General features: G+C 40.4%; 1 protein-coding gene across 1 annotated transcript in view; it reads left to right on the top strand.

Moving 5' to 3' along the window:
• The window catches only part of LOC116785985 (transmembrane protease serine 11E-like), a 39,373-nt gene that overhangs the window by 5,775 nt on the left and 6,127 nt on the right, over positions 1-27,471 (top strand). The window contains exons 2-5 of the mRNA XM_032686232.1: positions 2,573-2,694; positions 3,402-3,520; positions 15,838-15,905; positions 19,146-19,309. Coding sequence (XP_032542123.1) covers positions 2,573-2,694; positions 3,402-3,520; positions 15,838-15,905; positions 19,146-19,309 — 473 coding nt within the window. The remainder of the gene's footprint in view (positions 1-2,572; positions 2,695-3,401; positions 3,521-15,837; positions 15,906-19,145; positions 19,310-27,471) is intronic.

Raw genomic sequence — 27,471 nt, 5'->3', positions numbered from 1 at the left:
GATGGTACAGTCTAATCAAGGATATTTTGCTCAAAAATACCTTTTGTTTCTAAAACCAATTTTTGTTTTCAAAAGAAATTAAGAGTGGAGAATAAGATTTAACAGGTGTTTCATGCTTATGTGTAAAAGGAAGGGGGAAAGTTTATTCAGACAAAACAAAAAGAAAAAAGACATCCAAGGCCCCAACAGTAATGCCCCCTCTCCATTAAGTGACTTTCTAACATGTATTTATCAAACAGCTTCTTGTTTGAGGAAATTCAGTTTAGAAGCTGGTGCTGAGACCCCTCTGCATCTCTTTGAAATGATGCTCTCAAACAGGTTTCATGAATTAAATGAAAGTCACGTGTGAGTAGAATTACACACGTGAGTAACTGTTACGGGCTGGGGTTTCTCTTTGACAAATGATAACACGGAACTTGAAAGAAGAACTAAAGAAGAAGAGTTATAAAAAAATGTTACACTATGTAAAAAAGAATGCTGAAAAAGTTTCAAATTTATAGTGCTCTATTTAACTGTGTCCCAGTCATGTTACTTTGGTCTGAAACCGCTGTTTTGCTGATATGATAGGCAGTAATTTCTTCAGGCTCACCTACTGCGGTGTAGAGGTGGCATTCAGCCTTTCAAATGGGCTTCTCCAACCCAGCATTTTGGTTTGGGGCTATGCCAGGATCATTATAGCTGAAAGACCTTCTGAATGTTTTCCTTCTGTGCAGCTTAATCAAGACAACTGCCTTTTAAATGACAGTATCTACAAGAATACAAGAGTAGGTTGTCTTAAGTTAAATGCAATTCTTTTGGTTGTTTTGTTGGCTTTTCCTGTAACTTTGTTTCACTTCAAACATAGTAGACACATTTGCAAAGCATATAAGCCATGCAAAAGGCTATTAGCTGTAGTAGTGGGGAAAAAACCCCAACAAACCGTAAAACAACAAACGCACACGAAAAATTAAAGTTGAATTCACCACTGACTTCATGGTTTCACCTAAAAGCTACTACTTAGAAATATTCTTATTAATAAGTCCTGACTACTTATACTTGCTTATTTTTAATTTCTCCAGTTAAAGTTTTAAGGCAACTTCCATACAGTAGTTTGAGAAATAATTTTGGAACTGCTCTTCTCTGGACTCTTAACAAAACTATTTAATTTGCTTTTTTTTTTTTAATGGATTCACAGATGCATTTTGAATCAAACTCGATGAGAGGTTACTAGGTGTTTCACAGGGTAGCAGGAGGGAAGGAAACACTAGATAGGAGAAGCAGGACAAGTCTCAACAGATCTGAGTGACAAATTATTATTCTCATTCTCATTCAATCAAATATCATGATATTTGGCCTAAGTCAGTTGTTTTCCAGGCCACAGTAATAAGGCTGTAATTGTAAGGCATTGCAATAGAATTAGAATGAAATATCAGGACCTGCTTTGGTATTTATGTGCCGTGCACACTGTGCTTGCTGTCTTTTTCCTGCACTGCAAATAATTGCAGTGATTGCTTGCAATTATTTCAACTTATTTTAATGCATTTAAACTTATGGTTCATGAGATGTATGTTCTGGGAGTGAGCTATGTGTACTTTGTATGTGGGAACTCACTGAGGTGTCTTGCAGCCTCAGAAGAGGATCCCTGCAGCCTGCTTTCCTGTGGTAGGCTATACCTTAACCTGAAGGTGGGTATGTCTGCATAAGTGAGGTATCTGACTCTACAATTAAGAACTCTTTGTCAAAAATTCTTGCTTCCTCTTCCGTGTTTTTTGCAATAAAGTAGAAAAATGGCTTTAAGGATCTTCAGGTGTCTTTGAGTTTATAGACAAAGGCAGAATTTGCTGTAACCAACTTTTTTCGGGTAGTTTTTGTTTAACTATAGTACTGACTGTCCATTGACTTTCCTTGAGTTAATTTGGATTAGCACCTGTAATTAAGAGCACAGCAGAGAGAAGTGTCTGGTGAGGTTTCCTACCTGTATCTGCTCGCATGTCCCTGCCCTTCCCTGTCATTCTATCACTTCAGCAAATACTGCTTGAAGCAGTGCTTTCTTCTTGCTTTTAGATTCAATCTAAGCAAAACAGGAAGCAAAGGCTGGCCCTCTGAAATCTCCTTTTCTTTTTTGTCCAGCTCTGCTTTGAAGGCTGAAATGGGTTGAGCAGCTTGTATAATGTATAGATATGTACTTAACAAATCAGAGGATGCTTTTTACCAATTGCTGTATGAAAGTTCACCTAGCTGAAAATTAAGTTTTATTCTTGCAGATATATAGTCGGGAGTCACATAAGAATCTTAGCAGGGCTCCTATTTAATTTGGCCCTAATAATAAAAAAACCAAACCCTCAAACCTGTCTGTGTTCTTTGACTTCTAGCACATCCCAACATCTATTTCAAAATAGTCTTGAGTCATGGTTTCATTTTCAAGGGTGTTGAAGGGTGAGAAGTCAATTAATATTGCTAGGAAGAATCATGTGGACTCATCAAGGGAGAAAACTTTACCTTCTTTTTTCTTTTTTTTGGGGGGGTGTGTGTTGTTAAATAGAAAAGAATATCTTATTAATCTTCTCCCTTTGTTTTTCCTAATTTTCCCCAGAATTCATCAGTCAGCTATTAAAATAAGACATCTTGAGCCCCGGAAAATTGCTCTAATTGTTATTGGAACAGCAGTGGCAGCAGCTATCACCATTGGTCTCCTAGTTTATTTTCTGGCATATGGTAAGTTTTACATAATATATCACTGTTCCTATGCTCAGTGCATTTCCTTTGTGCCTGTTGTGCTGGGAGTTTTCACCAGTCTGTTTAAAGCTCACTTGGGGAAAAACCACTGTTTTCTCCAGACCTCTCTTTCCTTCCTCATTTAGCATCTTTGCAGATCTCTTAGGAACATTTCCTGCTGTGCAGGGTGGTTTAGGGCTGTGGTTTCTGTCAGCTTTCACTTGCTTTCACTTGTTTCACATTTTTCTCATGATCTGCTTCTGTGATTTAAGTCAATACATAAGTCTTGTGGTCTCCCTTACATGAGTGACAAACAGAGCCTTCTGCATGTCTGTCTGTGGTGTTTCACTGTTCCCTGTTCCCGATCACTAGCAGCTGCCTGCCAGGGCTTGGTGTTGAGTTGGCAGGCCAGGAAGAAAGGTAACTGAGCAGGAAGATGAAGCTTGTGATCCCGTGTGAGCCCTAAAGTGCTGCCGGTTGGCCACAAGTGTAACTGTTGGGGAAACTGGGCTTTGATCACCTAACTCAATTGAGTGCTTGCTCCTGGGCTCCTAGCTTTTGGAAGCTGTATTTGAATGGGTTGGATATACATTCCAAGGCTCATCCACTTCCTAGATGTCTGGATATCAGTCAGCCCCAGGTGTTTTTCTAAAATTCATTCATCTTGGTGCTTCGAGTACTGCCTATTCCTCTTCTTTCCCTTACAGATCAGAAGCTGTTCTATTACAGTGCCAATGTAAAACTCACCAACATCCGGTACAATAATGAATTTTCCAGACAGTCCTCAGGAAGGTTTAGAGACCTGAGCGAGAGGGTTGAGAGACTGGTAAGTTTGGACCGTTGTGCCTTTCCGTGAAGGACTGTATGATAGTACAACAGTCATTAATGTGAACAGCACATTCTTGACCACAGGTGTCTGGTGTACCCTCAACCCCCATGGTAAGCAGAATGGATAGCATGAGAGTTGTGATCACAGCTGGCAGACCAGGCACTTCCCCCTCTGTGTGTTCTAGTGTGTCACCTCTCTCTATCCCTGCAGTGGTGAAGTAGATATTGACAGTCATATCGTCTTCCTACTATATCACTGATCAGTTGTGTGTGCTCTCTTTCGCTGCCCTGAGCCTGGCTTTGTGATTTATGTCCCATTGTCTCTAAGGACAGCATTCTTTTACACCCTCTCCTTTACAGGGTGGGGAACTATACCTGTTGGGCTGTGACTGTATGTTGAGAAAACAACACACAAGCCCTTTTCCTGCGCCTTCGGTATGTTTTGTTGGGAAACCCTCCCACAAATAGCAGAGGCTGCTGAGTGGCTCTCAGTCATAGAGTAGCTATGGAAATAAATAGACACATTGCAATTTCCTTTCTTGTTTTCTCTTTGAGACACTACCCCACAAATGCTAATTACAGAGTTCATCTCTATACAACAATGAGCACGTGATTGTGCTTCTATCTTTTTGTGTTTCACTCATCAGAATCCGATGCATATCTCTTACCTCCCGTTTGGCAACCATGCACAGGTGGCCAGTTCATAGGACAATCGATGCTTTGCTCCCCACTATCATTTAATTTAGGGCCATATCACTTGTCCACAACAAACTGTGAGCTGTGGTGTTCATTGCTCTGCAAAAGTAAGGTGCTGTGTAGGGATCTGGCAGTGCTATCATCTCTTCACAGATCCACTGTTGAGGGCCTCAGAGATCTTAGTTATCCTCTTATCTGTATGCGTTTGTTTTCTTTCTGCCCTCTTTGCCCACTGGGGACCATACCATATTTCCTAAAATGAGCTTCTGGTGCATATCTGCATGTATAGAGTCTTACACAAGCTGTGTTCACCTAGCTGCTACTGCTTTACAACTATTACCTAATAATTGTAGGTTTTTAACCTTGTGATATAGGACCTTCCTAACCACTAGACCACTGCGCAGGCTCGAAGGGTAAAGACCCTTCCCAAATCTTCGTTCGCGAAGACTGGCCATACATAGGACCTTGGAGAGGGAATGTTCCCCTTGACAAGGAAGACATTGTGCCTTGCTGAGGTGGAAGGAAGGCAAGGACTGGGAAGAAGTCTGAGGAATAATGCTTCATCGAGTACAGTGTATCCCTTTCTCCCATTCCATTCCCTCATCATTTTTTAAAACATGTGGCTACTTTGGCAAAGATACACTTATTTTAGCTAAAAGGTTTTTTCAGACAGTCCCCAATGCAGTCAGATTTCCTCTGAACATGGCTATCAATTTAGATGCTTGAATGGAAGCCAATGCTTTAGAAACCCCGTCTGCTCTCTGGGTGTTGAGCAGTTCTGATGGCAGTAACAGTAAATAACAATGCTGGTTGAACAGTGAGAACCATTATTTCAGAGTATGTTAATTGTACCTGATAAGTAACACCATAACAAACATACAAAGAACTGTGTTGCCTTTCCTTCGTTCCTGTGATTTTCTTAAGAGTTGTCTTTAATTCAGCCATTAAATTCTACCTTCCTCTTTTAAATTTTATGAATTCTTTGCTCTAATTTTAGATCAGCTTATATAAATGGTCCCTGGCATAATCTTTGACTTTTTGTGGTTTTAGCTCCAGATGTTCCATCTAACAAGGATTTGTGAGATTGACAATTGTCCATAAACTTATTGAAAGCAACTCCGTACAGTAAAGAAACAATATGTTCCTTGTAAGTCTGATTTTATAACAGAAAAACTCACCTTGTGGTGATTAAAATCAAAGCAATCTTTCCAGACACGCACATATCCTCTTGATTTCTTTTCTCAGAACATCTGCATTTTTATTTTGCAGATTTTCACACCATCTCTTTAATAGAGGAGAATTGAGTTCTTTATCACATTTTCTGATTTGTCTGGATTTACTGAAATCCTTTGCAGACCTTCCGTGGTTGGGGTCAGGATATGGGTGACCAAGCCTTCCCATTGTCATAGTATTAAGGATACCTTAAGCTCATGTTGTGAAACAGTGAGTCAATGAAGATAAATGCAATGTCTTTCTCAACACTTGGTGCAAAGTGAACAGAAGTGAATCATCTCTGATAATCAGAAGCATTCAAATTGAGTTAGTGCAACTCCCTGACAAGTGCTGCCTTCTCTGATCCCTTCCCTGATGCAGCCTCCTTCATTTTTCTTCAGAACAACCCTGAAAAGAGCTCTTTTCAGAGTTGATGTTTCACCAGGAAAAATGTGTTTGCTTCCATAGGGAAGTCTACAATGCCTTCCTTGGGATTGGCAGGAAAGGTCTTGGTGTTTGCTTTGGTTTCCAGATTTGAATAGTAACACCCATTGTGTGAACAACATTCCTGACTCTTATCTCATTGAAGGTGGGAGGGAATGCAGCCAGATCATGCCAGAGAGCTGATGAAGCTGGTGCACCAGTCAACATCTCAGGGCTGACTGGAAAGTCTGGAAAATGTCTTCTAGGGTGGAGCTGGGGGGACTGAGGAACAGATGATGAAAGGTCTTTGCTCCTTGAGTGGCTTCCTGCAAGTGGCTGTGAGAGTTCCCTTTGTTCCCTCCTGAAAAAGCAGACCAGACTGAATGCCACTGGGGAAAGAGATATTCCAGCTCAGCAGAGCCTCCTTGTTTTTCTAATTGGACAAGTCCTTCTTCCCTTGCCAAGCTAAAGTGCACTGTGCCAGACTGTCCCCTCTTACACTGGGTAAAAAAGACACAGCCACAGCCTTATGTTCTTTTGCCAAGGAGCTGCTATTTTATATGGGCTCACTTATTGTGTGGCTGATCTGCACAACTTTCACCCACTAGTTTTCTCCACCTCCTGCATCAGACTTGAATTTTTTTCTTTTACCACAAAATCTATTAATTCTTTTGGATTTTCCAAGAATGCCCTGGACACCCTAACTACTCTCTTGTGAAGAACATCCTGTGGGGAGATTTTCAAGGCCCTGCGTCAAGCTTTACTTCTTCAGCCTCTCTGGTATGCCAAAGACTGGAGAGAGTTGAGACAGCCAGATAGACCTGGGTGACTGGGATGATCCCAATTGCCTACTCTGGGCAGCTGCAGTAACTGCCCTATGTGCAGGAAGAAGGGTGAAGGGGCATTGTGTCCAGTGTGGAAAGTCATCTTTGATCCCGAGAGAAGATGTGCATTCAGGAGAGCTTGAAATGAGTACAACATCAAGCCCATCTCAATGGGCATTGTCTCAGCTGAAGGCTGGTAAGTTTCTAGCTGTGAGAGAGAGGTGGATACCAAGCAATCACAGCATGTGACCCCGTTAGTGCATTTCTGGTTGCTCAATAGAATCAGACACCAGGCTTTACCCTGCCCACCAGTGATTTGTAAATGCACTTGTTGGGTCTCTTTTGCCACTACAATAACTTTCTGATACTTTCTCCTGGAAGCTGTGGGCTTTCTCCTCTTCGATGACAGTTTATACAACCCTTCTCCTTTCCCAGGCACTGAGTATTTCCCTATCTCCTTCTCTGCCCAGAGCTGTTCCCAGCCCTGCTGTCAGGCTGCTTCTCCCTGCCTATTCTACGTGTCTGTCAAATCTTGTGTTAGACACTTTACCCTTCCCAGCTTTTGGGATTGTGCCCTGTCTGTTATCCCCTATTGCTCCTGCTCCCATGTGATGGTAAGCCAGGCTGGAGCTGGGTGGGTGAATGTTCCTCAGGTATGAGTGCAGCGTGGCTCCCTCCTTGGCTAGTTGGGTGGTTGGGGGAGAGGTGAGGTGTTTGTTTTCCCTCCTTGAGTGCCTTGAGCCATTAAATGGACGGGCATGGATTTCCCCTGTTGTCTCATAATCCACAAGGCACCTGGGCTATCCTTCCCTTCAGCCATCTGAAAACAACACAGAACTAACTGGCTGGATCTGGGTAGAGTGTTTGAAGATTATATTAAAATGATACCTGGATATTTCCCCTGGGAAAATACTGCCTATCCAAATATTTCTATTGAATTAATAGAAATTCATCAAGTAATTCTCACCTCAGGACTCAGTATTGCGTGTCAGGACACTTCTTCTAGAAACAGACATCTTGCTTCGCTGACATCAACTGACAAGAGAATCTTCTGCGTCTTTAAGTACAGATGTTTGGGGAAAGTTTTTAATGAATACAGCTCTTGAAGTTTCTCCTGTCTGATAGAGCTGAATTAGTGTGGGTTTAATTCAGAAATAATGTCTCTACTGAGTATTGCAGAGACACGTGTGATACCACAGGAAAATGCTGCAGAACAGTCCTGATGACTCTGCCTGTTCTCGGTCAGTTGAATGGCTCACTGCCAAGTCCCTGTACTGGGGAGGAGGAAGGCAGTTTTCTCCCTTGGCAGATGATGATTTTAGAGGTTACTAACACTTCTCTCACTATAGATGGGTTGGAGAAGAAACAGAGGAGCAGGCAGGTGCCATGCACCTCCCTCCCCACACTCCTCTCCAGTTCTTTGTGCTGCAATGTGGATGAGGATCCCAAGAACTGCCAGATGCAGCATTTGGTACTCAGTTCTCTGCAGCTCTGCACTGTCCCTGCTGCTTTGTGGTTCACAAAGAGGGGTTGTCAGCTGAATCCAATGCCTCTGTTTAGCTGCCCTCTGGCTACCATCTCAAAAGACACCAGTGGGGAGCAATGGGAGCTCACTTTGCCTTCTGCATCTTCAGTAGCGCAGATTCTCATCTGATTCAGCACAATTCAATTATGACCAAGAAACAGTTTGCTAGGCCCTGGGCACTGATATCTCCTCTGTGTAGACAGGGAACTGAGTTGGAGAGACAATTGAAAGGCCAAATCCATAAAGCCACTTCAACATCTGGGAAGAGATCCTCAGAGGTAAAAAAGAATTTTTCAAGTGCCTATGGGTAATCAGGAAAGGACCTGCTTAGTTTCTTTGGCACACTTGGATTTTATTTACTCTCATCACAGTACTTAAGTTGCTTTGTGTTTGTTCTCTCTGAACCCCCATATAGACATCTATGCTTCCATGGAAAGTATAGCTTTAACACCTGATAATCTTGTGTGGTGGAAGAGTTAGCCTTCAACCGGATGCATGTAAAAGAAAGACTCTGCTTTATAACCAGGGATAAGCTTGCAGTCATCCCAATATCGGGAAATATCTTGTATCATGTGAGTTGTGAACAACTTACATCTGCAGGGCTAGAGGGTCAGTCAAAGTCCTGACTAGGGTTTCCATCACAGCTGAACTTAGGAGTTCAAGACTCAAGGGAGTCTAACATGACTCTCATTTTCACAGTAAATGGAAAAGTGCAAGTATCTACAAGTATCATGTAACTTCATCTGCTGTGTGTGCTATTCCCCCCAAAACCACTTATTTTCCCCTCTCAGCCCCTGAAACAAAAGAAAATTTAATATAAATTGGCCAGATCACAGAAATTATGGTATCTGCAGCAGCCAGGTCTTTCCAAGGACTTTTCTGTCTTGCGGCACTCAGACCAAGCTGAGTAAGAATGTTCCTGGTTGTAATAAATTTCAAAAGAAATTTGGCAGTGTTTTCAGATAAGGATCCCAAAATCTAAAACCTAAGCCCTTATTTAAACCCAAGCATTCTTAGGCTCTGTATGTGCTCCCTCAAGTGCTTACTTAGTATTGATATGAGGTGTAAAGAACTGCACTTTTATTGAAAGGTTTTCTTGTACATCACTAAAGGCAATTTTATTTACAAGTGCATCTATAATACAAAAGCCAGAATAATGAAGCTTTTTAAATGAAGTTTTTTAGAGACTTTTTTATAATAGTCTCCCTTTTTTCTTATTCTGACAAACAATATTGTAAAATGGGAAAAAAATCTTTTATCTGTGTAAAAAAAAAATATATTTAAGGAACATTTTGAGAGAAAATATACCAAAATAAATGTAAGGCATTTGACAACTTCTGCTTTATAAACTTAATTTTAAGGCAATGGTTCTTATAAATAGGAAGCCTCGTCCTTGGACTAGCATGGCACAATCAGGGTGCCCTCTATGGGTGACTGGAGCTAGAAACAATACAGAAAGGACATGGTAATTCAGCCAACTGGGAAAAAATGGCAATGGATCAGTGGCCAAGATGACAAACTGATGACTTGTTTATTTAGGTCTGGAATTAGAGGTTGACGGCACACTTGACTGTCAGTGTGCATATATACAGGTGTGGCCTTAAAGAGATAGGTGAAGTGCTGCACACTGAGAGAGGAAATAACTCACAGAAACTCACTTGTGATGCTTTTTTCAGAAATTCCTATTGAAATTAAAAGAAGAAAAAGACCTCTGGCACAGGTATTGATTTAATAACAGAGATGTTTTCTTGCTTTAAATTTAATTTCCAGTTTTTCCTGTATCCATGGGTCACAGTAGCACAGGAAGGAAAAAAAAAATATTGAGGAAAATATGAAGCGTTTTCAAATGCTGGTGTGAGTTGATGCAGCGTAGTGCATGAAGCTGTGGCTTAGTGTTTTTCATCACTTGTAATATCTCAAAATGTTGGTGTGCTCCACCTAAATTGCATGAATTTACAGGATGAATGGTTAATTATCAAAAATGTTACTAATATCCAACTTTTTCTCCCACTTAAATTCAGCAATCCTTTAACTTATTTGATTCTTTGACTTATTAATGAAATATAATTTTCTCAAATAATAGGCATGCTAACTGATTTTTCTTTTTTTCATATTTTTTTCTTGGTCCATCAAAGCAGAAGTTCTAATAAGCACACACAAATCCAGGAAAATCATAAAACAACCCACTGCCAATAAATAAGTAATTCTAATTCAGTTCCAGTGTGTGTTGTAAAAATCTAAAAAATGTGCACAAGGAAAATGGATGTGAACCTGAGCTGGAAAAGGAATTCAAAATTATGTAAAGGGCAGCTATCAGTAGTGTGTATGATTAAGGGTAGAACCTTATCTTAATTATATATCCACAATCCAGAATTACTGCATTGTTTGCAGGTAATTATACCAATGAAGTGATTGAAGATGTGAACTGCTGATCAAAATCTGGCTGGTCAAGAGAATGGCTGCTTAGAACCTGATGTTTTCAAAAGTGAGAATCCAAATTCAATACTGAAGTTGTGTGGTTGATGGTATCTGGGCACTTGCAAGCTGAATATACCACCATGATCTTCCTTAGATTTCATGAAACTATTCTTTTCCTAAGAGGCATTCGCTCTTGTATTTCAGCTCCTTACCTCTAAGTATTGCTTAAAAAACCCAATGGGCACAAAGTCATTTTCCTGGGAAAAGTGTACTCTTTGGAGGGTGTAGGGGGGAACTAAACGCAAAGCCCTTCTCTGGATATCGGCACAGGTGGTTTTCTCTCCAAATTCGATTTTCTCTCCAAAAGTTGGAAAAAATCTCCTCTCTAAGTGGAGAAAATTTCAATAGCAGTGTGAAAGTTTTAGGAAGCTAATTATGGATAATTGAAAGCAGGGAGTAGGATTGGGAATACTTAGGTGACCATAATTCCAGCTGTCACTAATACACATGGCTATAATGAAACAGTCATGTCATTACATGCCTTTGAAATTGGTTGCACTAGGCATGAGCATGGTACTTTAAATCCTGACATTAATGCCATGTATTAGTCCTCTTAATTTCTTTTATCTGAAAGACCAATCTTTTTAGGCACTAGTGTACAAGGACAATTATTCCTCTTTTGCAGCTGACACCTCCAGGAACCATCCAGCTGAATACCTTATTTTAGTGCATTCAGGCAGTGCATCCTCAGCTCAGGAGCTCAATCCTCAGCTTCAGGAGCCTGGTCAGCTTAAACCCCGTGAAGAGTTTGTGATACCATTTGCAGATATTTGGGGTCACACAGCTCTTGCCTGCTGTGACACATGCTGTCTTTGTGAATGTGTGGTTTCTGATAGGAAAGTTTCTGATCTTCTGGTTTGATGGAGGCACATGGACTATTACACTCACTCTCCTTCAGGTCCATTTTCTTCACCTTGGGCGAGGACTGTGGCTGTAGGGCTGTTGTGTAGTAATTGATATGTCTGCTTCCAAGGAGAGTGTGATGTCCATATCCTGGTTTGGGACACTGCCAGGGTCTTTTTTTTTTTTTTTGCTCTCCCTGTCATTATTTCTTCTCATGTCCTCCCTCAACCCCTTAGTTGAAATCAGGGCAGGAAAAATGTCAGGTTCTCAAGGGAGCTCCTATCTGGATTTACATTATGAGCAGCTCTGGGGGGTCTCAACAGGTTGCACTGTAATCTGGGGAAAGTCACTGAAGCAAGTGGCATGTTCCAATTAATATTTACAGTCAAAGAGCTTTAAAAATCACTAATAATAGGCTTTACATCCTAAGTAGCTAGTGAAGTAAGAGGAAGAATGTAGTATGAGGATAGCTGTTGAAGGACTGAACTGGCAGCAGGCAAAAATGCAATACTGTTGAGCAACAAGATGATTTGTGCTCCCAAACCTACTGAATGCTTTTGAACATCCCATGCAAGTAATTCAGTGGGTTCAGCAAATACTTAAGAGGAAAGTTCTATCAAACTAGATTTAAGAAAACGTTTTGATAAATCCTATTACCCTGAGTGCAGTGACAGAACAGTGTGTGGTGGGAGAATGCAAGGGCCTGACACTGCTCACCTTCCTGGGTCCCTTCCAGACCCAGCTACACATCTGGGCAAGTCTCAGAGGGTTAGGCTTGGTGCAACACAAGAAAAAGTGCATAATGATGAGATCTGGAGTTATCCAAAATAGGAGAGGAAAAGAAGGCTTGTTCATCAACGTATAAAGCAACTTCTGGCTGCAAGGAAAAAGGAAGAATTTCTGTGGCTAGGTTTGTACACGTGGGATATTTTTGCCCTTACTGCATCTTTGGTACTAGCCACTATTAGTTACTGTATTGGATGGTCCAGCATTCAGGAATGAAGTATAGTTTGTCTTAGAAAATCATAGTGCACAGAGAGAAGTTTAGTAAAAAGGATAAAGGACAGGAAATTAAACTGAGGAAATACCAGACATCATTAAGCTAAACTAGCCAGCAAACATTAGCTTAAGGAAAATCTTGTTTGGGCAAATGCTAAAATAAAAGCTGTCAGGAAAATACTGCTCACTTGAAAGGAACAGGACTTGGCACTTGGTTAAGAATGCTCATAGACCTTGCCTGCAGCAGCAGCAGAAGCTGTCACCATTGAGCTGCTGCTAGACAAGGACCAGGAAAACAAATGAGATGCACTTAATCAGTGGTGAATTTAAGGGATCTGGTCACGATAGTGTCACTTTTGAGTGTTGTAATCAAATCAAAATCTTTAAAATGAGTGTACATGCTTCTCTCAAGCAGGGTCAGGTCCCACCTAGTTACTGGACAAAGTTCTAGTTGCTTTTGCTTCCAGGATTGTGACTCAAGCTGAAAAGAAAGCTATAAGCAGGCTGGAGAGAAATGTTTATCAGAAGATGAACAGTAAAACCTGATACAGAACATTAATCTTTGAAAGTTGCTATCTGAAGTCACACTCCTACATCTTTTCCTCTTGTATAAACTCTGTATGAATATAAAGATTACTGTTAATAATTCAGTTACCAAAATCATTGTTGAAGGAAAGAAGAAATTTGGGTCATTTTTGTCAAAAAATTCATCAGCAGATGAGAGACAGGGGCCACAGTGCAGAAGTTTGGGTAGACTTTCTTTCCTGATAAGATACAGCAGATCACAAAAGTGAAAAACACTAGGTCACGTTTGAAGGTGGTAAAGGCTCTGAAAGGCTCACTGAAAACAAAACCACTGTCCAGTGACTTCTTTATCTGTTGGTGATGTAATACTAGGGTAACTCTTAAGGATGGGAAAGCTAGTGACAAGTGGGAAGTGTGTCTACTTTCTCAATCAGATATGAAACAGAAATGGAAGTAATACAAATCTAGTAATTTTGGTATCATTTTAAATTGTTTGCTTCCTGTTCACTCCATAGAACTAACTACCATACTCCAAAGAACTAACTACCATCCATTTTGGATTCAATTTTCTGAAAACAGTGTCTGTTGCAGATAGTTCAGTTGCATTTGGACTTCCTAGATTCTTTTTGTAAAAAAGCACTGTGTGGAGTTGTGTTTTGTCAGATGTCACTGGAAGTCTTTGTCTCCTGCAACATGAGGTGTTCCTGATCAGACTGTCTGGAACATCTTGGAAGTGGTCCAGGCTGAGGAGAAAAGGAGAAAGCTGGACATGCTGGGAGTACAAAAAACACAGTCACGTGAGCTGCTTAGGCTGAAACAAAGATACATAAGAGAATGGGTGACAGAAATAAGGATCCCTGTACCTGCTGTAGAAATGCAGATGGAAAGTTTAGGAAAAACACTTGCCATCTGAGACAGTACAGGTACCTTGAAAACACAGCTGTCGAGAGGAGATAAAGGATTTGGGAATGTCATACTGACTTAACCCTCCCTTGCAAGAGATTGTGAATTCTTGCCCTCTTCAGTCCCAAGCTGAAAGTCACTCTGCTTTTGCTTTACTTGTTAGCAATGTAGAAGCCTGAGGTGTACCTCAGCCCAGCTCAGGGCTCTCTTTGATTGCAAAGCACTCTGCAAAGAAGTCGCTGTCCCAGAGATCTCAAAAGTTCTCGGAGGCAGTGCAGTCAAAGATAGCACATGCCACTGCGTGCCGCGAAGCTGGCAGTGCTGCTTAGCTACATGCTTCTACTTACACAATCATCAGTGAAGCAGTTAACACTGACAGAAACGATAAGCAAATATTATAATTAAAAACACCAAAGCAAAACAAACCCCCTTTTGCCTAATGGCAAATACTTCCAATAACCAAGGGGGATAGTGGTGGAACAGGCTGCAGAGTTACAGGAAATAAAACACTTTATTTCTAACTGTATGCCTCTTAAAGTGCAGTGGTAGCAGCTGGCAATCTGCAAAGCAACAGGAGAAAGCATTTTGCATATATACAGTAGTTTGTTGTAGGTGATGTATTTTTCCATAGAATTTTGTCTGTTCCAAATGCCAAAGTAATTGCAGATAATTGCCAGTAACAGCAAGATAAAACATCAGCTCAGTGTATGACAATTAAGAAAGTTTTTTTTTTCCTTATTAATGTATACTTAAAATAACATTAAAAAATAAAACGTGCAATTTTCAATTTGAAATTATTCTGCTTTGATATATCACTGTGTAATGACATGAGGCTTCATCTTACGACAACCAAGGCTGGAAAAGAGGTGTTTTGTGTTCCTTGGGATGAATCAACCCCAGATTTCGTGCTTACATGCTTGTTTCCATATCTGAAAGATTTCAACGTACTAGAAGTTTGAGAACCATTATTTTTCAATTTCCTTTGGAAGACAGAACATCTTGAGACTTGGCTAAATCAGACTGCCTTTATGGACTAAAAACTACAAAAAAGACTACTTGCATGACGTTGTAAAGCATTTCTATGTAGTTTTTCCTGTAATGCATTTGATGTTTACAGGATATGTTCAATTTACTGTGTCTTGATGATAGGAGTTGCTGCAAAACTCAATAGTGACTTTGCTATTTCTCAATCCTTCAGTGATTCTGAGCCATTCCTGGCAGAATTACATGCCATGTGATATCACACTGTGCTGTCTCAGTCTGATCACGCAATCTCGAGATGACATTCAGCCTAAAGCAGGATGTGGTTAAGCAGGCACCAATAGAGATGTCATTTGGAGATTGATTCCTTACAAGTCCTAGATTTCCAGTTTCTGATGAGAGTTGCTTGACAATTCCTCTAGCATGTGGAAAATCACAAGGGTGATAGGGGGACATAATTCGAGATCACTGGCAGCTTTGCTATAGATTTCTATAGAACCAAGGATAAATGTTGTATCAGAAAGGACCCCTACAAGAGAGGCTCTGCAGAGCACAGCATACTCTATCCTTTCTGTGGGACATCTTTGGAGGCTGTGCTTTGGGAGACTGCAGCAGTGCGTCCCAAGGATATTTATATATTTCTCATTATGCCTGGGATTGGATGAGGCAGCACTGTAGTGGCACACTGATGTAGTCATAGGACATTTAGAAAAATCAGCTTGCTTTTTATAATGTGCCTTAGGTCAAATGGGAGATGGTTAGGAAAGGTCTGTAACAAATGTTATCTAGAGGCTGGGCTGGATTACTGTGAGTTTGTAACTGAATACTGTTTTCTGAATGCTCCTTCCAGTAATATGTCTGTTTCCCTCCTTTTTTTGTTATCTTATATTTTTCTTTTTTCAACAGATCGACAAGACATTTTACAATTCCATTTTAAGGAAAAAATACATCCGTTCACGCTTAATCAGAGTGAGGTATGTGAGATAATAATAAATGCAAGCAGCTGAGATAAAATGAAATTTACAACAAGCCCAGCTAGACCTGATTCAGTAAAGTGTATTGTATGTAACACCAGAGCATAATTCCTAATTGACTATAATCTTGTTTTGAACCATGCCGTCCTTTTGGATCTTGATGCAGAAGAAAAACTTCAGTCAATCCAAATTCTATACAAGTTTGTATTCAGACCTTGAGCAAGCTTTAGCTAATAAAGCAAACATAACTAAAGTTATCTAAAAATAAAAAGCGTTTACAAAACTATTTCCTTCACTGTAATGCAGATGCCACTTCTTGTATTGCTGTTTTCCTGGGCATGCCAAGTAAAATTGGGCTGTGCTGATTCAGAAGGTCCTACTTATTATTGTGGCTTTAAGAATGGGCATAAGTAGGTGCCTGGGGAATAGCAGCAGCACAACAGACGTGTTGATTGCAACAACTGCTCCTTGGTATGCTGCCTGCTTTCACATATTTACCACTTTGGATTTCTTGAAGTGGTTGTGGTTTGTTTAGCAGCCCTTGGTGTAGTTATTTTCCAAGGACTTGTCCACTGTCTCCTGGACTCTTTAAATCCATGCACCTCAGTCCTTTAGTAAGGACTTGTGAATCATTCAATGATTCTTTAGATCATTCAGTGGTCCTTAGTTCTTGTACTGGAAGAGGTGATGAAAAGTTGATCACTACCCCTCCTCTCCATGCAGTCAGTGATACTGGACACTCCCATCATATCCCTTCTCTCTCTTGTATCCCATAAGATCCACTCTTTTTTTCAGTTGGAAGTCCGATCCTATTTTGCCATTCTTTGCAGGAACTGCCTGCTCTGTATCTCTTTCGGTTCTCCTGTTCCTGCTTTTTGAGATGAAGGGGTCAGACCCGTGGTTGGGATTATCACTGAGCAATGTGGCGCTTTTTTCCCTCTTTTATTCTCTGTTTAACTGCCAAAAGCCTAATGTTTAATTTGATTTTTTTACCACTGTTGAATGCTGAAAATGACCTTTTTATATAACTGTCTATTGCAATACTAAGGTATTATATAACTGTCTAGTGCAATACTCGGGAGAGTGACAGTGCCCATCGCATTGTATGTAAAACTTGAATGTCTTCACTATCGCATGCTAAAGCTGCAAGACTAAAATCTAATAAGATCTAAAGATCTAATTCTTGTGAAAGTATATCTCCTTGCTCTTACATGGTTTGTGGAAAAGTATATCTCCTTGCTCTTACACGGTTTGTGACATCCTGCCTCTTCCTCTACCTTAGTTTAATCCCCAGTTACACGTAAGTCATTATTTGAATGTAGCTTTAGGGGTATTTTTTGATACTAGAGTGTTGCAAGTGTAGACAGGGTGATTTAAGGATCTGAGAGGCCAATTTGTAGGGACAAGTAATATTTTTCATTACTTCTTGTTCCCAAGGACAGACTGAGGTACTTGCTGTGATGTTTCCTGGGTTGGATGCAAGACTTGAATGTGCCAAAGCTTGTTTGCTTTTTCACATATACAAGCTTTATGCCTCTTCTAGGGCTCAGACTGCAAGGTGTTTTGAACAGGGTCATTGGTGTGAGTTTACTTGGAAAGTACTGTGCATATTTTTTGTCTCTGTATAAATAATGCATTAGTAATAATGACTACTGCTCACTGAGAAAGACAATACTAATTTGACTAGGTGTCTTTGGCTCTGGATCTTTGCTATATAACAAGTGATTCAAGGTGGGCTGTACTTACCTGAGGGTTTCGAGAGGCGTGGTGTGCTTGCAAGAGTTGATACGGTAATTCCAGTGTGGCATAGCACAGGAAGAGGAGTGGGGGGAGAGGTGAGGGAACACCTCAGAAATGCAGAGCAACACCCACAGTTGGATCAGATAATATCAGGAAAATAAATGGAGTGGTAATCATGCTGAAGTTGGCACAAATGGAAAAAACAGTCTGTTGGAAAGTTCGTGTGACTACTCAGTCTCAATTATGAGATCCTTGAGGCAAGGAGTGTGTCTTTCTGGTCAGCTACAAAACACTTGGCATGCTTTGGTGTGCTCATTAACACATGGCCTTTTACTTCCCTTCACTGGCAATATTGAGAATGTCTGTTTCATATTGGTACGAGTTCGTTTCAAAGATCATAGCCTGATCATATGACTTGTATATAAGCTACCTGTCTTCTACTTTTTTTTCTTTATATAATTATGAATTTCCAAGACAGTGAGATATAAGTGGGACATCTTCTCTTTTGCTTTCCTGTCTAATGACAGAGCAACCTGCTTGTAGCTTTCCTCCTGTATGAAGTAACTGTGATTTCACCTGCTGTGGCTTGTGTTATTGCTTCTTGGCTCAGGTGGGAGGAGGCACAGAAGAGAAGTTTCTCAGTGCAAGCTCTTATCTTCTCTGTGTAATGACCAGGGATAAGCCATCTGCAACCACAGAGCAAGATTTACTATGCCAGATTAGACACTTTGGTGTTTGTAGTCTAGCACTCCGTCTCTTGCAGTATCTGATGCTCTAAGGAAAAAGAAATACTACTACCAGGTTAATTCAACCTGGTAAAGATTTTCCTCCCTTTTCTTTCCTGTTATCTTACATGGAAACTGTGAAATTGTGTGTCTCAGTGTGGGTGCCATTTGTACTTTTCAGTGAGGTGTTAAAGGCCCCTTCTGTGATCCATTTCTTTGAGTGTAATAAGTAAATTGTGGGTATGCTGCCGAGTTTCATTTATTGTTGCACAACACGAGATTGTTAGGAACATAGAGGTTGCAGTAGTGGAAGTAGGTTGTGTGGTCTTTCCCCTTTGCTCAAGTACCTTTTTGATGATGACTGGAAATTTTTATTCTGTGTATATACAGGACATTGGAAAAGTCGGTTTAGATACCATTAATCTGATGTTTCTGAAGTGCTGTGTATCCAGCTGTTCATTGCAATCAAATTGGTTCATTCCTTCCTGCTCATGTCCCAAGCATGTAGTCAGCGACTGCTTTTTAGACTCCATTATAAAATGGGTCTGGCCATTTGTTCACAGAAAGTATCATGCCGCCTTCTAGCCTATGATATGTTTGACTGTTCAGCATTTGCTTGGATTTCTTTTGGAAATTCCTTCTCTCAAAAATGTACAAACATTTGAAAACTTATCTAATCCTTTATGTTACATTGCCATTGCTACAGGAGCTAAGACAAAAGCTAAGAAATGCAGAAATGGGCTGAAGGTAACCAGACTCTTTCATTGGTTTGTAGCCCAGATGCTGACGGTGTGATGGCAGAGGCTTTGCTCACATTCTGGTTCTCCGCCACGGATTCTAGAGAAGTCTTGAGACAAAGAGTTCAAAGGATCTTACGGAGGGGACTGAAAAAATACACAGGGCCTCTGAGAATAAATGTCAGATCTTCTACCATCTCAAGTAAGTATATTACATCTCTCTTAAAGGTAGTTCTTGTCATTTTCTAATCGGTAGGACTTGATTTTTCTCCTTTTGATGATAGCTGTTACTGAGTCTGAATAACAGTCTTTCCTGCTAATTAAGTTAGAATAAAATCAGCAGCAATCTATAACCCCTGTCTCCAAGTCTTTCAAAAATGTCTTAAATATGGATAAATGGGAGCAGTTTTGTGACTTTGCAGTACAACCTCAGCTCTCCTCCAAACTGCAGTACCAACTTTATGCTACTATCATGGTAGTGAGTAGGAGCCTTACCACAGTGCTTCAGCACACAGCAACATAGCCACGCTCTCTATGTCTTTGCTTCTCTGAGGAGCCTGAAAATGCAGGAAGTATAGTGGAGAAACAGCCAATGCAATGAAAATATAATATTTGGTGGGATGATCAAAATCCTTGCAAGTTCCCCAGGGTAAAGGGAAAGAAAGGGAAAACATTCTCATCTACGTGACTTCTCGGTTGAGGATTCTATCCCCTTCTTTGCAAAGCAGACCTGCATCTGCAGGATACGAAAATTAACTGCACTATCTTCTCCACTTCAGTTCTGCTACAGAATTTTTGTGCAGGTGTAGACTCTTGTTTCTGTCTTGGTTTCAGTTATATGTAGTCAGCAATTTTTCTGGGTGTCAGACTTTTCAAGAATGAGTTGCTGGTTGACAGAAAGAGTCAGATACTTGTTCCATTTTTTTTTGCAGACCTGCTTACTCCAAAGCACAAGGGTGACAGTATAGTATGTAGGTTGGTACTTGCTGCTTGCTTTTCCACACCAGACTACTTAACTCAGCACAGATATGCAGAGGCTAGACAGCTGTATTTAGAGAACAACCTGGGCCAGATTCCATGCTGGATGGATCCAGACTTCCTCCCACTCAGAAATAAGCAGGAGCAACTTCTTGTTCTGCCTCTCGGTGCTTGAACTGGGCACATTGCAATGGGGTAATGCAACGAAACTCAAATATGAGTTGTTACACACCTGTCGTTTCTTGATGGCCAACCAGTCTTCCTCATTGGAATGGCTTAGGATAATAGGTGACATCCCTCCGGGCAAAGAATCACCATTTCCCTGCAGTGTTTTTTAAATGCCAGTAGTTCCTGTTCAAGAAAGTGCACAGGTAATTTCTCCCAGGTAGAAATACTGCATGGGCATCAGAAAGATTCAAAGAGTTTTGGGGGTTTTTAGACAGCCAGGTCATGGGTTATTGAATTTTGAATCTTCAGTTTAATTTGGTGCCTAACATAAAGGATAAAATTGTAAGGAGTACAAAAACGCTTGTTAAAAAAAGACTGTGATCTTATTGAGCTATCTGATTAGCTGCTTTTATTCAGTCTGGTAAATGTGGGAAGTGACTCAAAACTGTTTTAGTTGACCTCAAACTGCACCAGGGCTGTTACAGTAATTAGTAGATAGTGAAAACATTTTCTGATATAATTGAATCACAAAGTTTTCATTAAATATTTAGTCTCAGTAAAAGATGGTATCTCTGTGTTACTTTATCAAAGCTGTGTGATAAACTTTGTGTTGCTTTTCTTATCTTTCCCAGCCTAACAATAAAGCACTGACTACATAGGTCAGCTACTCACCACATTGTGCAACTGTTACGGGTGACACAAAGGAACATAAACAATACTTTGACATTTCTAAGAGACAACAATAAAAGGTTGTCCAAAAATATTTTTGATCTTTCTTTGCTAACATGATTTCAGCAGTGCTACGAGACTTTGGCAAGCTACTATTAGTGTTGCCTTTTCAGAAAATCAAGTTGACTCAAGTGAAGAGTATAGAATGGAGCACTCCCGTGGTTTTAGAGAACATGCACGTCTCAATTTATAACACTGGTCTTATTCCTCACACCAGGGAGAAGTGACAATTTTAAACAGGTCCTAGAAGTCCAGAGAAGAACAGGTTTTGCACTTCCTACCTTTTTCTTCCCTCCTGAAATATCCTGTCCACTATTAGTATTTAAACCAAGGAAACCTAAGAAACCCTAGATTTTTTCCATGCTCTGCAGGCACCTTTCTAAGTCTTGCTTCATTGCACCTTTTTGCCAACTGTAGCCCTTGTTTATCTTGAGGCAATCCCAGAACATTTTCATAATGACTTGTAAAAAATCATTAACCTTGTAAAAAATCATTAAATAATCACCTTATCAAAAGGTTCTGATTTAGGGGCCATGATATAGCTCAGTTTAACTAAGCATGGCTAAGTAGGTAAACAAATGCAGGTCAGGCACTTATTTATATTGCATGCTAGGGGGAGTCTGATTAAGGGAACCTCCTTAAGTCTTCCTCCCCCAAAATAATCACCTTGTTCAACAGCATGTCTCAACCTGTGCTTCAGCCAAAAGTATTTGCTTCAGAATCAGCTCCAACAAATTCCTCCAAATTGGGTGCAACACCTGGGACCTTCAGCTGCAGTTCAGTGCACCACTACAACATTAAGTAGTCTGTCAGCTCAGGGGCACAACTTGCTTTGCCTCTGCATTTCTGAGGATTGGGAATAAAGAGGTGAAAAAAATCTAAACTGTCAATGTTTTATGAGTTAATTTTTCTTCAAAAAGAGAGCTCGATCATACATATGTGAAAAAATAGCAAATGTGCAAAACTTAAAGGAAAACAACGTAATATTGTCTCTGGTTTGTCTCTCACTAAACAGTAGATTTTCTTTACATAGGGCTGCAAAAATATGTTTCTGTCAGGGTATCTTCAGATGTATTCCTACTGAAGCTCCTGTTTTCTTATTTAGCTAGACATCATAGTCCCTTGGTCAAGGACAGTGTATGTCCAGACGTTCCTTCTGGCTTTGATAGAAAATAGGAACTGATAGAATTCTCTGCACTTGTGTACAAACCCCATAGAAGCCCAAATATTTTTCAGTGAAGAATCAATCAAACTAAGTCCTATCTTCTCTGAACAGCAGTACAAGGGCCATCAAAGTGAGATATCAAAGTGTCAGATGACTTGGAAACACCCATGTTAGGACTTGTTCTTCCACTGGCACTGCAAGGTGTTGCAGTTTGTGCTCTGTATAGTTCTGGCATCAAAGAGGTCTCCTACAAGGCTGATGTATTTTCCCCAGGGTTTCTTGGTTGGAGGTGGAGTCACCTGACAGCCTGGATCCCTAGGAAACATAGTGTAGAGCAGCTTGCCAGACTATTTCCCTTTGTCAAGTAGGTTGGAAGTATCCCAAAATGTATTTTTGGGAACGTACTTCTGATGTCAGAAAGCAGCTGGTTGCAAGATCACTGGTACTGTCGAAAGTGAGTAGGAAGCATTCCCACCTGTTGCACAGCCAAGGATTTTGACCATGAACAATGAGTCATGAATTGGTTTTGATCAACAAGTCAACTGTTATTGTTTCTATTTATCTGGAATCTGGGGCTTGCTAAGGCTCCTAACAACTGCAAAGTACAGAACCTGGCAGACAGATTCTTACTTCTTTATGGAGTCTTCTGTGGGAGACATGCAGATGAGTGTCTGACAGGGTTGATGAGGAATGTGTCACATCAAATAATGTATATAGCAGTCTAGATTTTTGCATTTTACCAGCCACAACAACACCTTGGGGGAGTGGAACTGGACATGCATCTGTATGTTGAGAAGCAGTGGAGATCTGATATTCTTCCACTTTGATGCCTTTAGTTTGGCACAAGGTGGTACATTTCAGTAAGAGTCCAGAGAGGATGATTGAAATGGGAGGGACTGAAACGTATTTTAAAATGAATATTTTGCAAGGACATTCTTGTGATAAAGGAATTAAGCAGAAGCCTGACTTCTCAGATGACCCAGACAGTTTAATTTAATTGATTTTCCCACTCAAATCTTGGTTTTCCCTTTCTTTGCTGTGCCTGCAGAGGTTGCAAGTGATTTGGGCTGCCCTTAATTTAGTGAGACCTTGACTGCATCTGGGACATGAATGTAGGTCAGGAAGAAAAAAAATGCTAAAAACCATATCAGTTTGGATTCATGCCACACAAGTGGTACATAGCAGACCCCTTCTTGGGCTGCAGGACAACTGGATGGAGTTGTAAGTATGCTGTGAGGTTGGACCTCTGTCTGCCACATGGACAGAACTGAGATGTGGTTGATGGGAGATGGTGGGGGAGTCATATATGTGAGGACAGGTCCCAGGTCCAGTGAACATTAGTAGGGAGGGAACGGCTGGGTGACAGGGACAATTAGAGGCACAAAGCATTTGTCTTGTCTCTACCAGGTTACTCTACCTTGCTGAAGGAATGAGAATTGCATCACCTGTATCTAAGCAATGTTTTGCTATTTCTACCAGGGTGCCTAAATCTGGGGAGGTAATTTCTCTTGAGAGAGCAGTGAGAGTATTGGAAGGTTAGTGGGGAGACATTTTAGGATGTGTGTGCTACATAACCACACAAGAGCATGACCTTCCTGCTGATCCCAAAGCTCGTGTTTTGCCATCTTTCAGGAAATTCCTGCAGTTCCTTTTGGGTACAGTTTCTGGAACACAACTGAATTTGCTCTTCCCTGGTCTCACTCCCATTTCCCCCCAGTACTTCAGATCTTCGTAGTCTTTAATGTAATTAAAGAGCATTAGAGTAGAGCTATTGTCCTCACCTCTGTCTACGCAGGACAGATGTGCTCTGTGACATTCCTCTCAGCTGCCCAGGTTGGTGACCTACTGAAACTTGCCAGGGATCCTCTTTTTGCCTGTATGTACTGTTGTTAACCTACATAACACTGAACGAGGTGAGCCTCCTGTTTCTGATGCACCTGAGAATTTTGTAATTCCTTTCAAGGTAGTCGTTATTAAAATGTGGCAAAGGACAGCAGGAAAAATGCTTCCTCTGCTCCCTGGTGCATTTCATAAAGCTGTGCTTCAAATGTATGTCCAAGAATGTGTCATGACTATTGAAGCACATACTTTTTCTTATTTATGTTTACAACCCTCTCCTCCCTCTCCTTTTAAGATACTCTCTACCTTGTCTTCTCTGAGTGAAAACACAGTTTAGACAAGCAAGCTGTGGGAACTTGATGTAACAGAGAATGAAACATGCAGTTTGACTTTGAGACTAGAAGTTATGTTTTCACATACAGAAAATCATGTGTGGAACCCCTTATAGAAAATCAAGTTTCTTTTGGGAATCAATATCTGTGAAAAATTACGTAATTGGGTAAAACTATCAGATTTTTAAAACAAATTTATCACCTTTAATTTTGTAGCCATCTCTGGCCCTCTCTACACTGAAAATTCATAATATCCTCTTATAATATATATGCTTGCCTTGCTTGCACTATGCAACATAATGTCTGATTCTCTTATGTCACAGGGTTCTGCCTGTTATTTTCTTTTTAATATAAACAATGAACTCTGTGGCTAAAATGAAATGAGGCAGTAGACAAAAGACTGATTCTTTGATATCAGTGACACTGATATTATTTAGAGACATGGAAAAGTGAGCACATTTTTCCATATGAATCTCTGAATCCTTCAGAGATAAAATGTCACATTCACTCTGCAGGTAGTTATGAACATGCAAACATTTAGATGGCTGCCAAATAGATCCACGGACTTTGGGCCTTAACTGATTATTGCATACAAACAGTTACCAAAACAAAGATGCTTTCCTGTTCTTGCTTACTCCTCTTTTCCTTCCATATTTGCTCAAGCACATATATTGAGGAGTAAAAGAGTTATTTACTGATAATTTATTAACCTTAAATAGTAACTGCAAGTCACTGTTCTCACTAGTCAGAATTTAAAAACTTAAATGTGTTGAAACATGTTTTAGACTTATTCTGTTTACTAAATTTGCAAAATAACTGTAATAGCAAAATTGCTTCTCCAGTTGGAGAACAGAGCCCTCTTCTGAAAGATGTAATCCCTAAATTGTATTTCAGTAGATTGCTGTGATTTTAATTTAAACATTAGTTTTCTCTTTTATGTTAAGCAAGTTTGAATTCAATAGCAAGTTCCATTTTACTGGTAGGCAATGCATGTTCAAGTGGAACTTGTTCTTGTTTATAGTAAAAGCCTGAAAGCTGTTTTCCTAAACGTGGCATAAACAACTACTTTTGCAGCCATATGTGGTTGGGATAAGAAATGACACTTTAATTGTTACTAATTGATGCTTTTTCTTGGTAGTGCAAACAACTAGGGCAACTAGTAAATGAGCAGGGCCATGAAATTGTCTCTCGAGCCTTACAAGGGATTGCTTCAAGGCAAAGCTTGCAACATGCTGGCTGGCACAGTGCGAACAGCTGTGCTCTTGACCAGGCCAAAATGTGAAGCCAGTAACAAATGCAGGCAAGCCTCTAGCAAGGTTAGCCAGTAAGCAACCTGATTTTCAGCTGTATTGTGCTTCCTGCTTTTGATGGGATCTACTGTGGGCTTGGCTTATATGAAAATAGTGTCAGTTAATTCAGGTTTCCAAACACAGGTGTGTGCTCTGGGTTTGGCACCTTGGTGTTTCCATCCTGGGTATTGTACCCTTAATTTCATCTGTCCTGATCTGCATGACAGGTTTGCAGGTCTGCTGCCGGACAGACTTGCTTTCACCTCTTAAAAACTCCCTTTATTTTGAGGCTTTTTCCATTGCTGTGGTGTTTTCATCAGTACTTGTGTTTCAGCTCCCAGTGTGGGATAAAGTGTGAGGGCACTTTATACGGCAAATCTTTAAATCAATGCAATGCCCCTCCCCTAGTGAATACAGCACTGAATTTTCTGATAGGTGTCACTGGCCTTTTTTGTTCGGCAGTGGGTGGATAGGGCAGTACATCAGCTGCACAGTAGGGATTTATTATAAAATATGCTGAAATTCAAAGGTGAACAGACTTCCAGACTTCCATATGTGTGTAAGGCATGTTTCTCCAATTACACAGAATTCAGTTCAACTGGAAGCAATGGGTAAAATTTTGCCCATGTGTGGTTTGTACTTTTTTCCAGGTGCCTCATAAAAAAGGCAAACAGAGATATAGGCAGGTGTCTTGCAGAACACCTGTGTGACTCACAGCAAAACTCGATGCAGTGAGAACATGCCAATTGAATTGCTTCCGGCACTGCACTTGAACAAGCTGGTTGCTCCTTTTGTCTTCTCGATGAGCTTTGCAACATAATGTGTTAATAATTGACTGAAGGCTTTATAATTAGGCATTATGAGGTAAATGTCTCTCCACCCAGAGAAAAGCTAAAAAAACATTGTTATCAATATTGCACTTACTGGCAAAAGGTCCTCTTTCATTTTGAATTACTTTTGTTGATTTCTTAACAGTTTCCATCTAGAATGTATTAGTGATTCAAATGATGAACTAGTTCTGAAGGTTGTATGAATTTCTAGGAAAACACTGGATGCTCATCATAGTTGAAATTAAAAAGTAGAGACAGATTTTTCAAAGCACTTCTTGCCAATATGAACCTACAGGTGAAGTAGCCAAATCCTTTGCATAGCTCAGCAAACAGTAGTATTTATACCGCTGCTGAATCCTTCTGCTGACCTAGCTTTTACTCTCTGGTATCATTACATTTTGATGTAAGGGATCTTGGAGACAGCAAGCCATATTATCCATGGAAATTCAAAGAATACAACTAGCATTCCTGAGATGCAAAAGTACTTGCCCTTTTAGTCTTTTCCTCTTTCCTTCATATGAGTTGTGAAAGTACAAGTGAGAATTTTTACTTTTACTTAAAAGGGGACCTTGCAAGTAGTTGCTTGCCCACTAGTAAAACTTAGTTATCTTTATTATGTGAACTGTTCCTGTCCATAGTGAATAAGACTGTGTTGCTATATAGATGTCCAATTTTACCTCATCTCCTATCCTTACAAAGTAAAGCAGTGGTTGCATGCACATATGGCAGCCCTAGCACTGCCTTTGCTCTGTAACATTCCTTGCAGTCAAGCTGTGCATGTACCGGAGTTCTGTTTGTTTTCTTTTCCTATAATAATCTGCTTAAGGTTACATTAAGAAATGAATGAGTACACGTCTAGTACTGGTGGATTGCAAACAGGCAATTCACTCTGCATACCTGAAGGAGTGTCAAGCCCGCAAGCAAAACACACGTGATACAAACCCAACAGGCGACAACTACGAGCCAGAGCCCTTTGCATTCAAAAGAGACTCCTCCTGACTTGGTGTGGGTTTGGATCAAAACTAGGATATTAT

The sequence above is a fragment of the Chiroxiphia lanceolata genome, chromosome 4 (genome assembly GCF_009829145.1).
Source record: "Chiroxiphia lanceolata isolate bChiLan1 chromosome 4, bChiLan1.pri, whole genome shotgun sequence".
Taxonomy (NCBI): domain Eukaryota; kingdom Metazoa; phylum Chordata; class Aves; order Passeriformes; family Pipridae; genus Chiroxiphia; species Chiroxiphia lanceolata.
The sequence above is the reverse complement of the archived record's forward strand: the minus strand, read 5'-3'. Positions and strand labels throughout refer to the sequence as shown.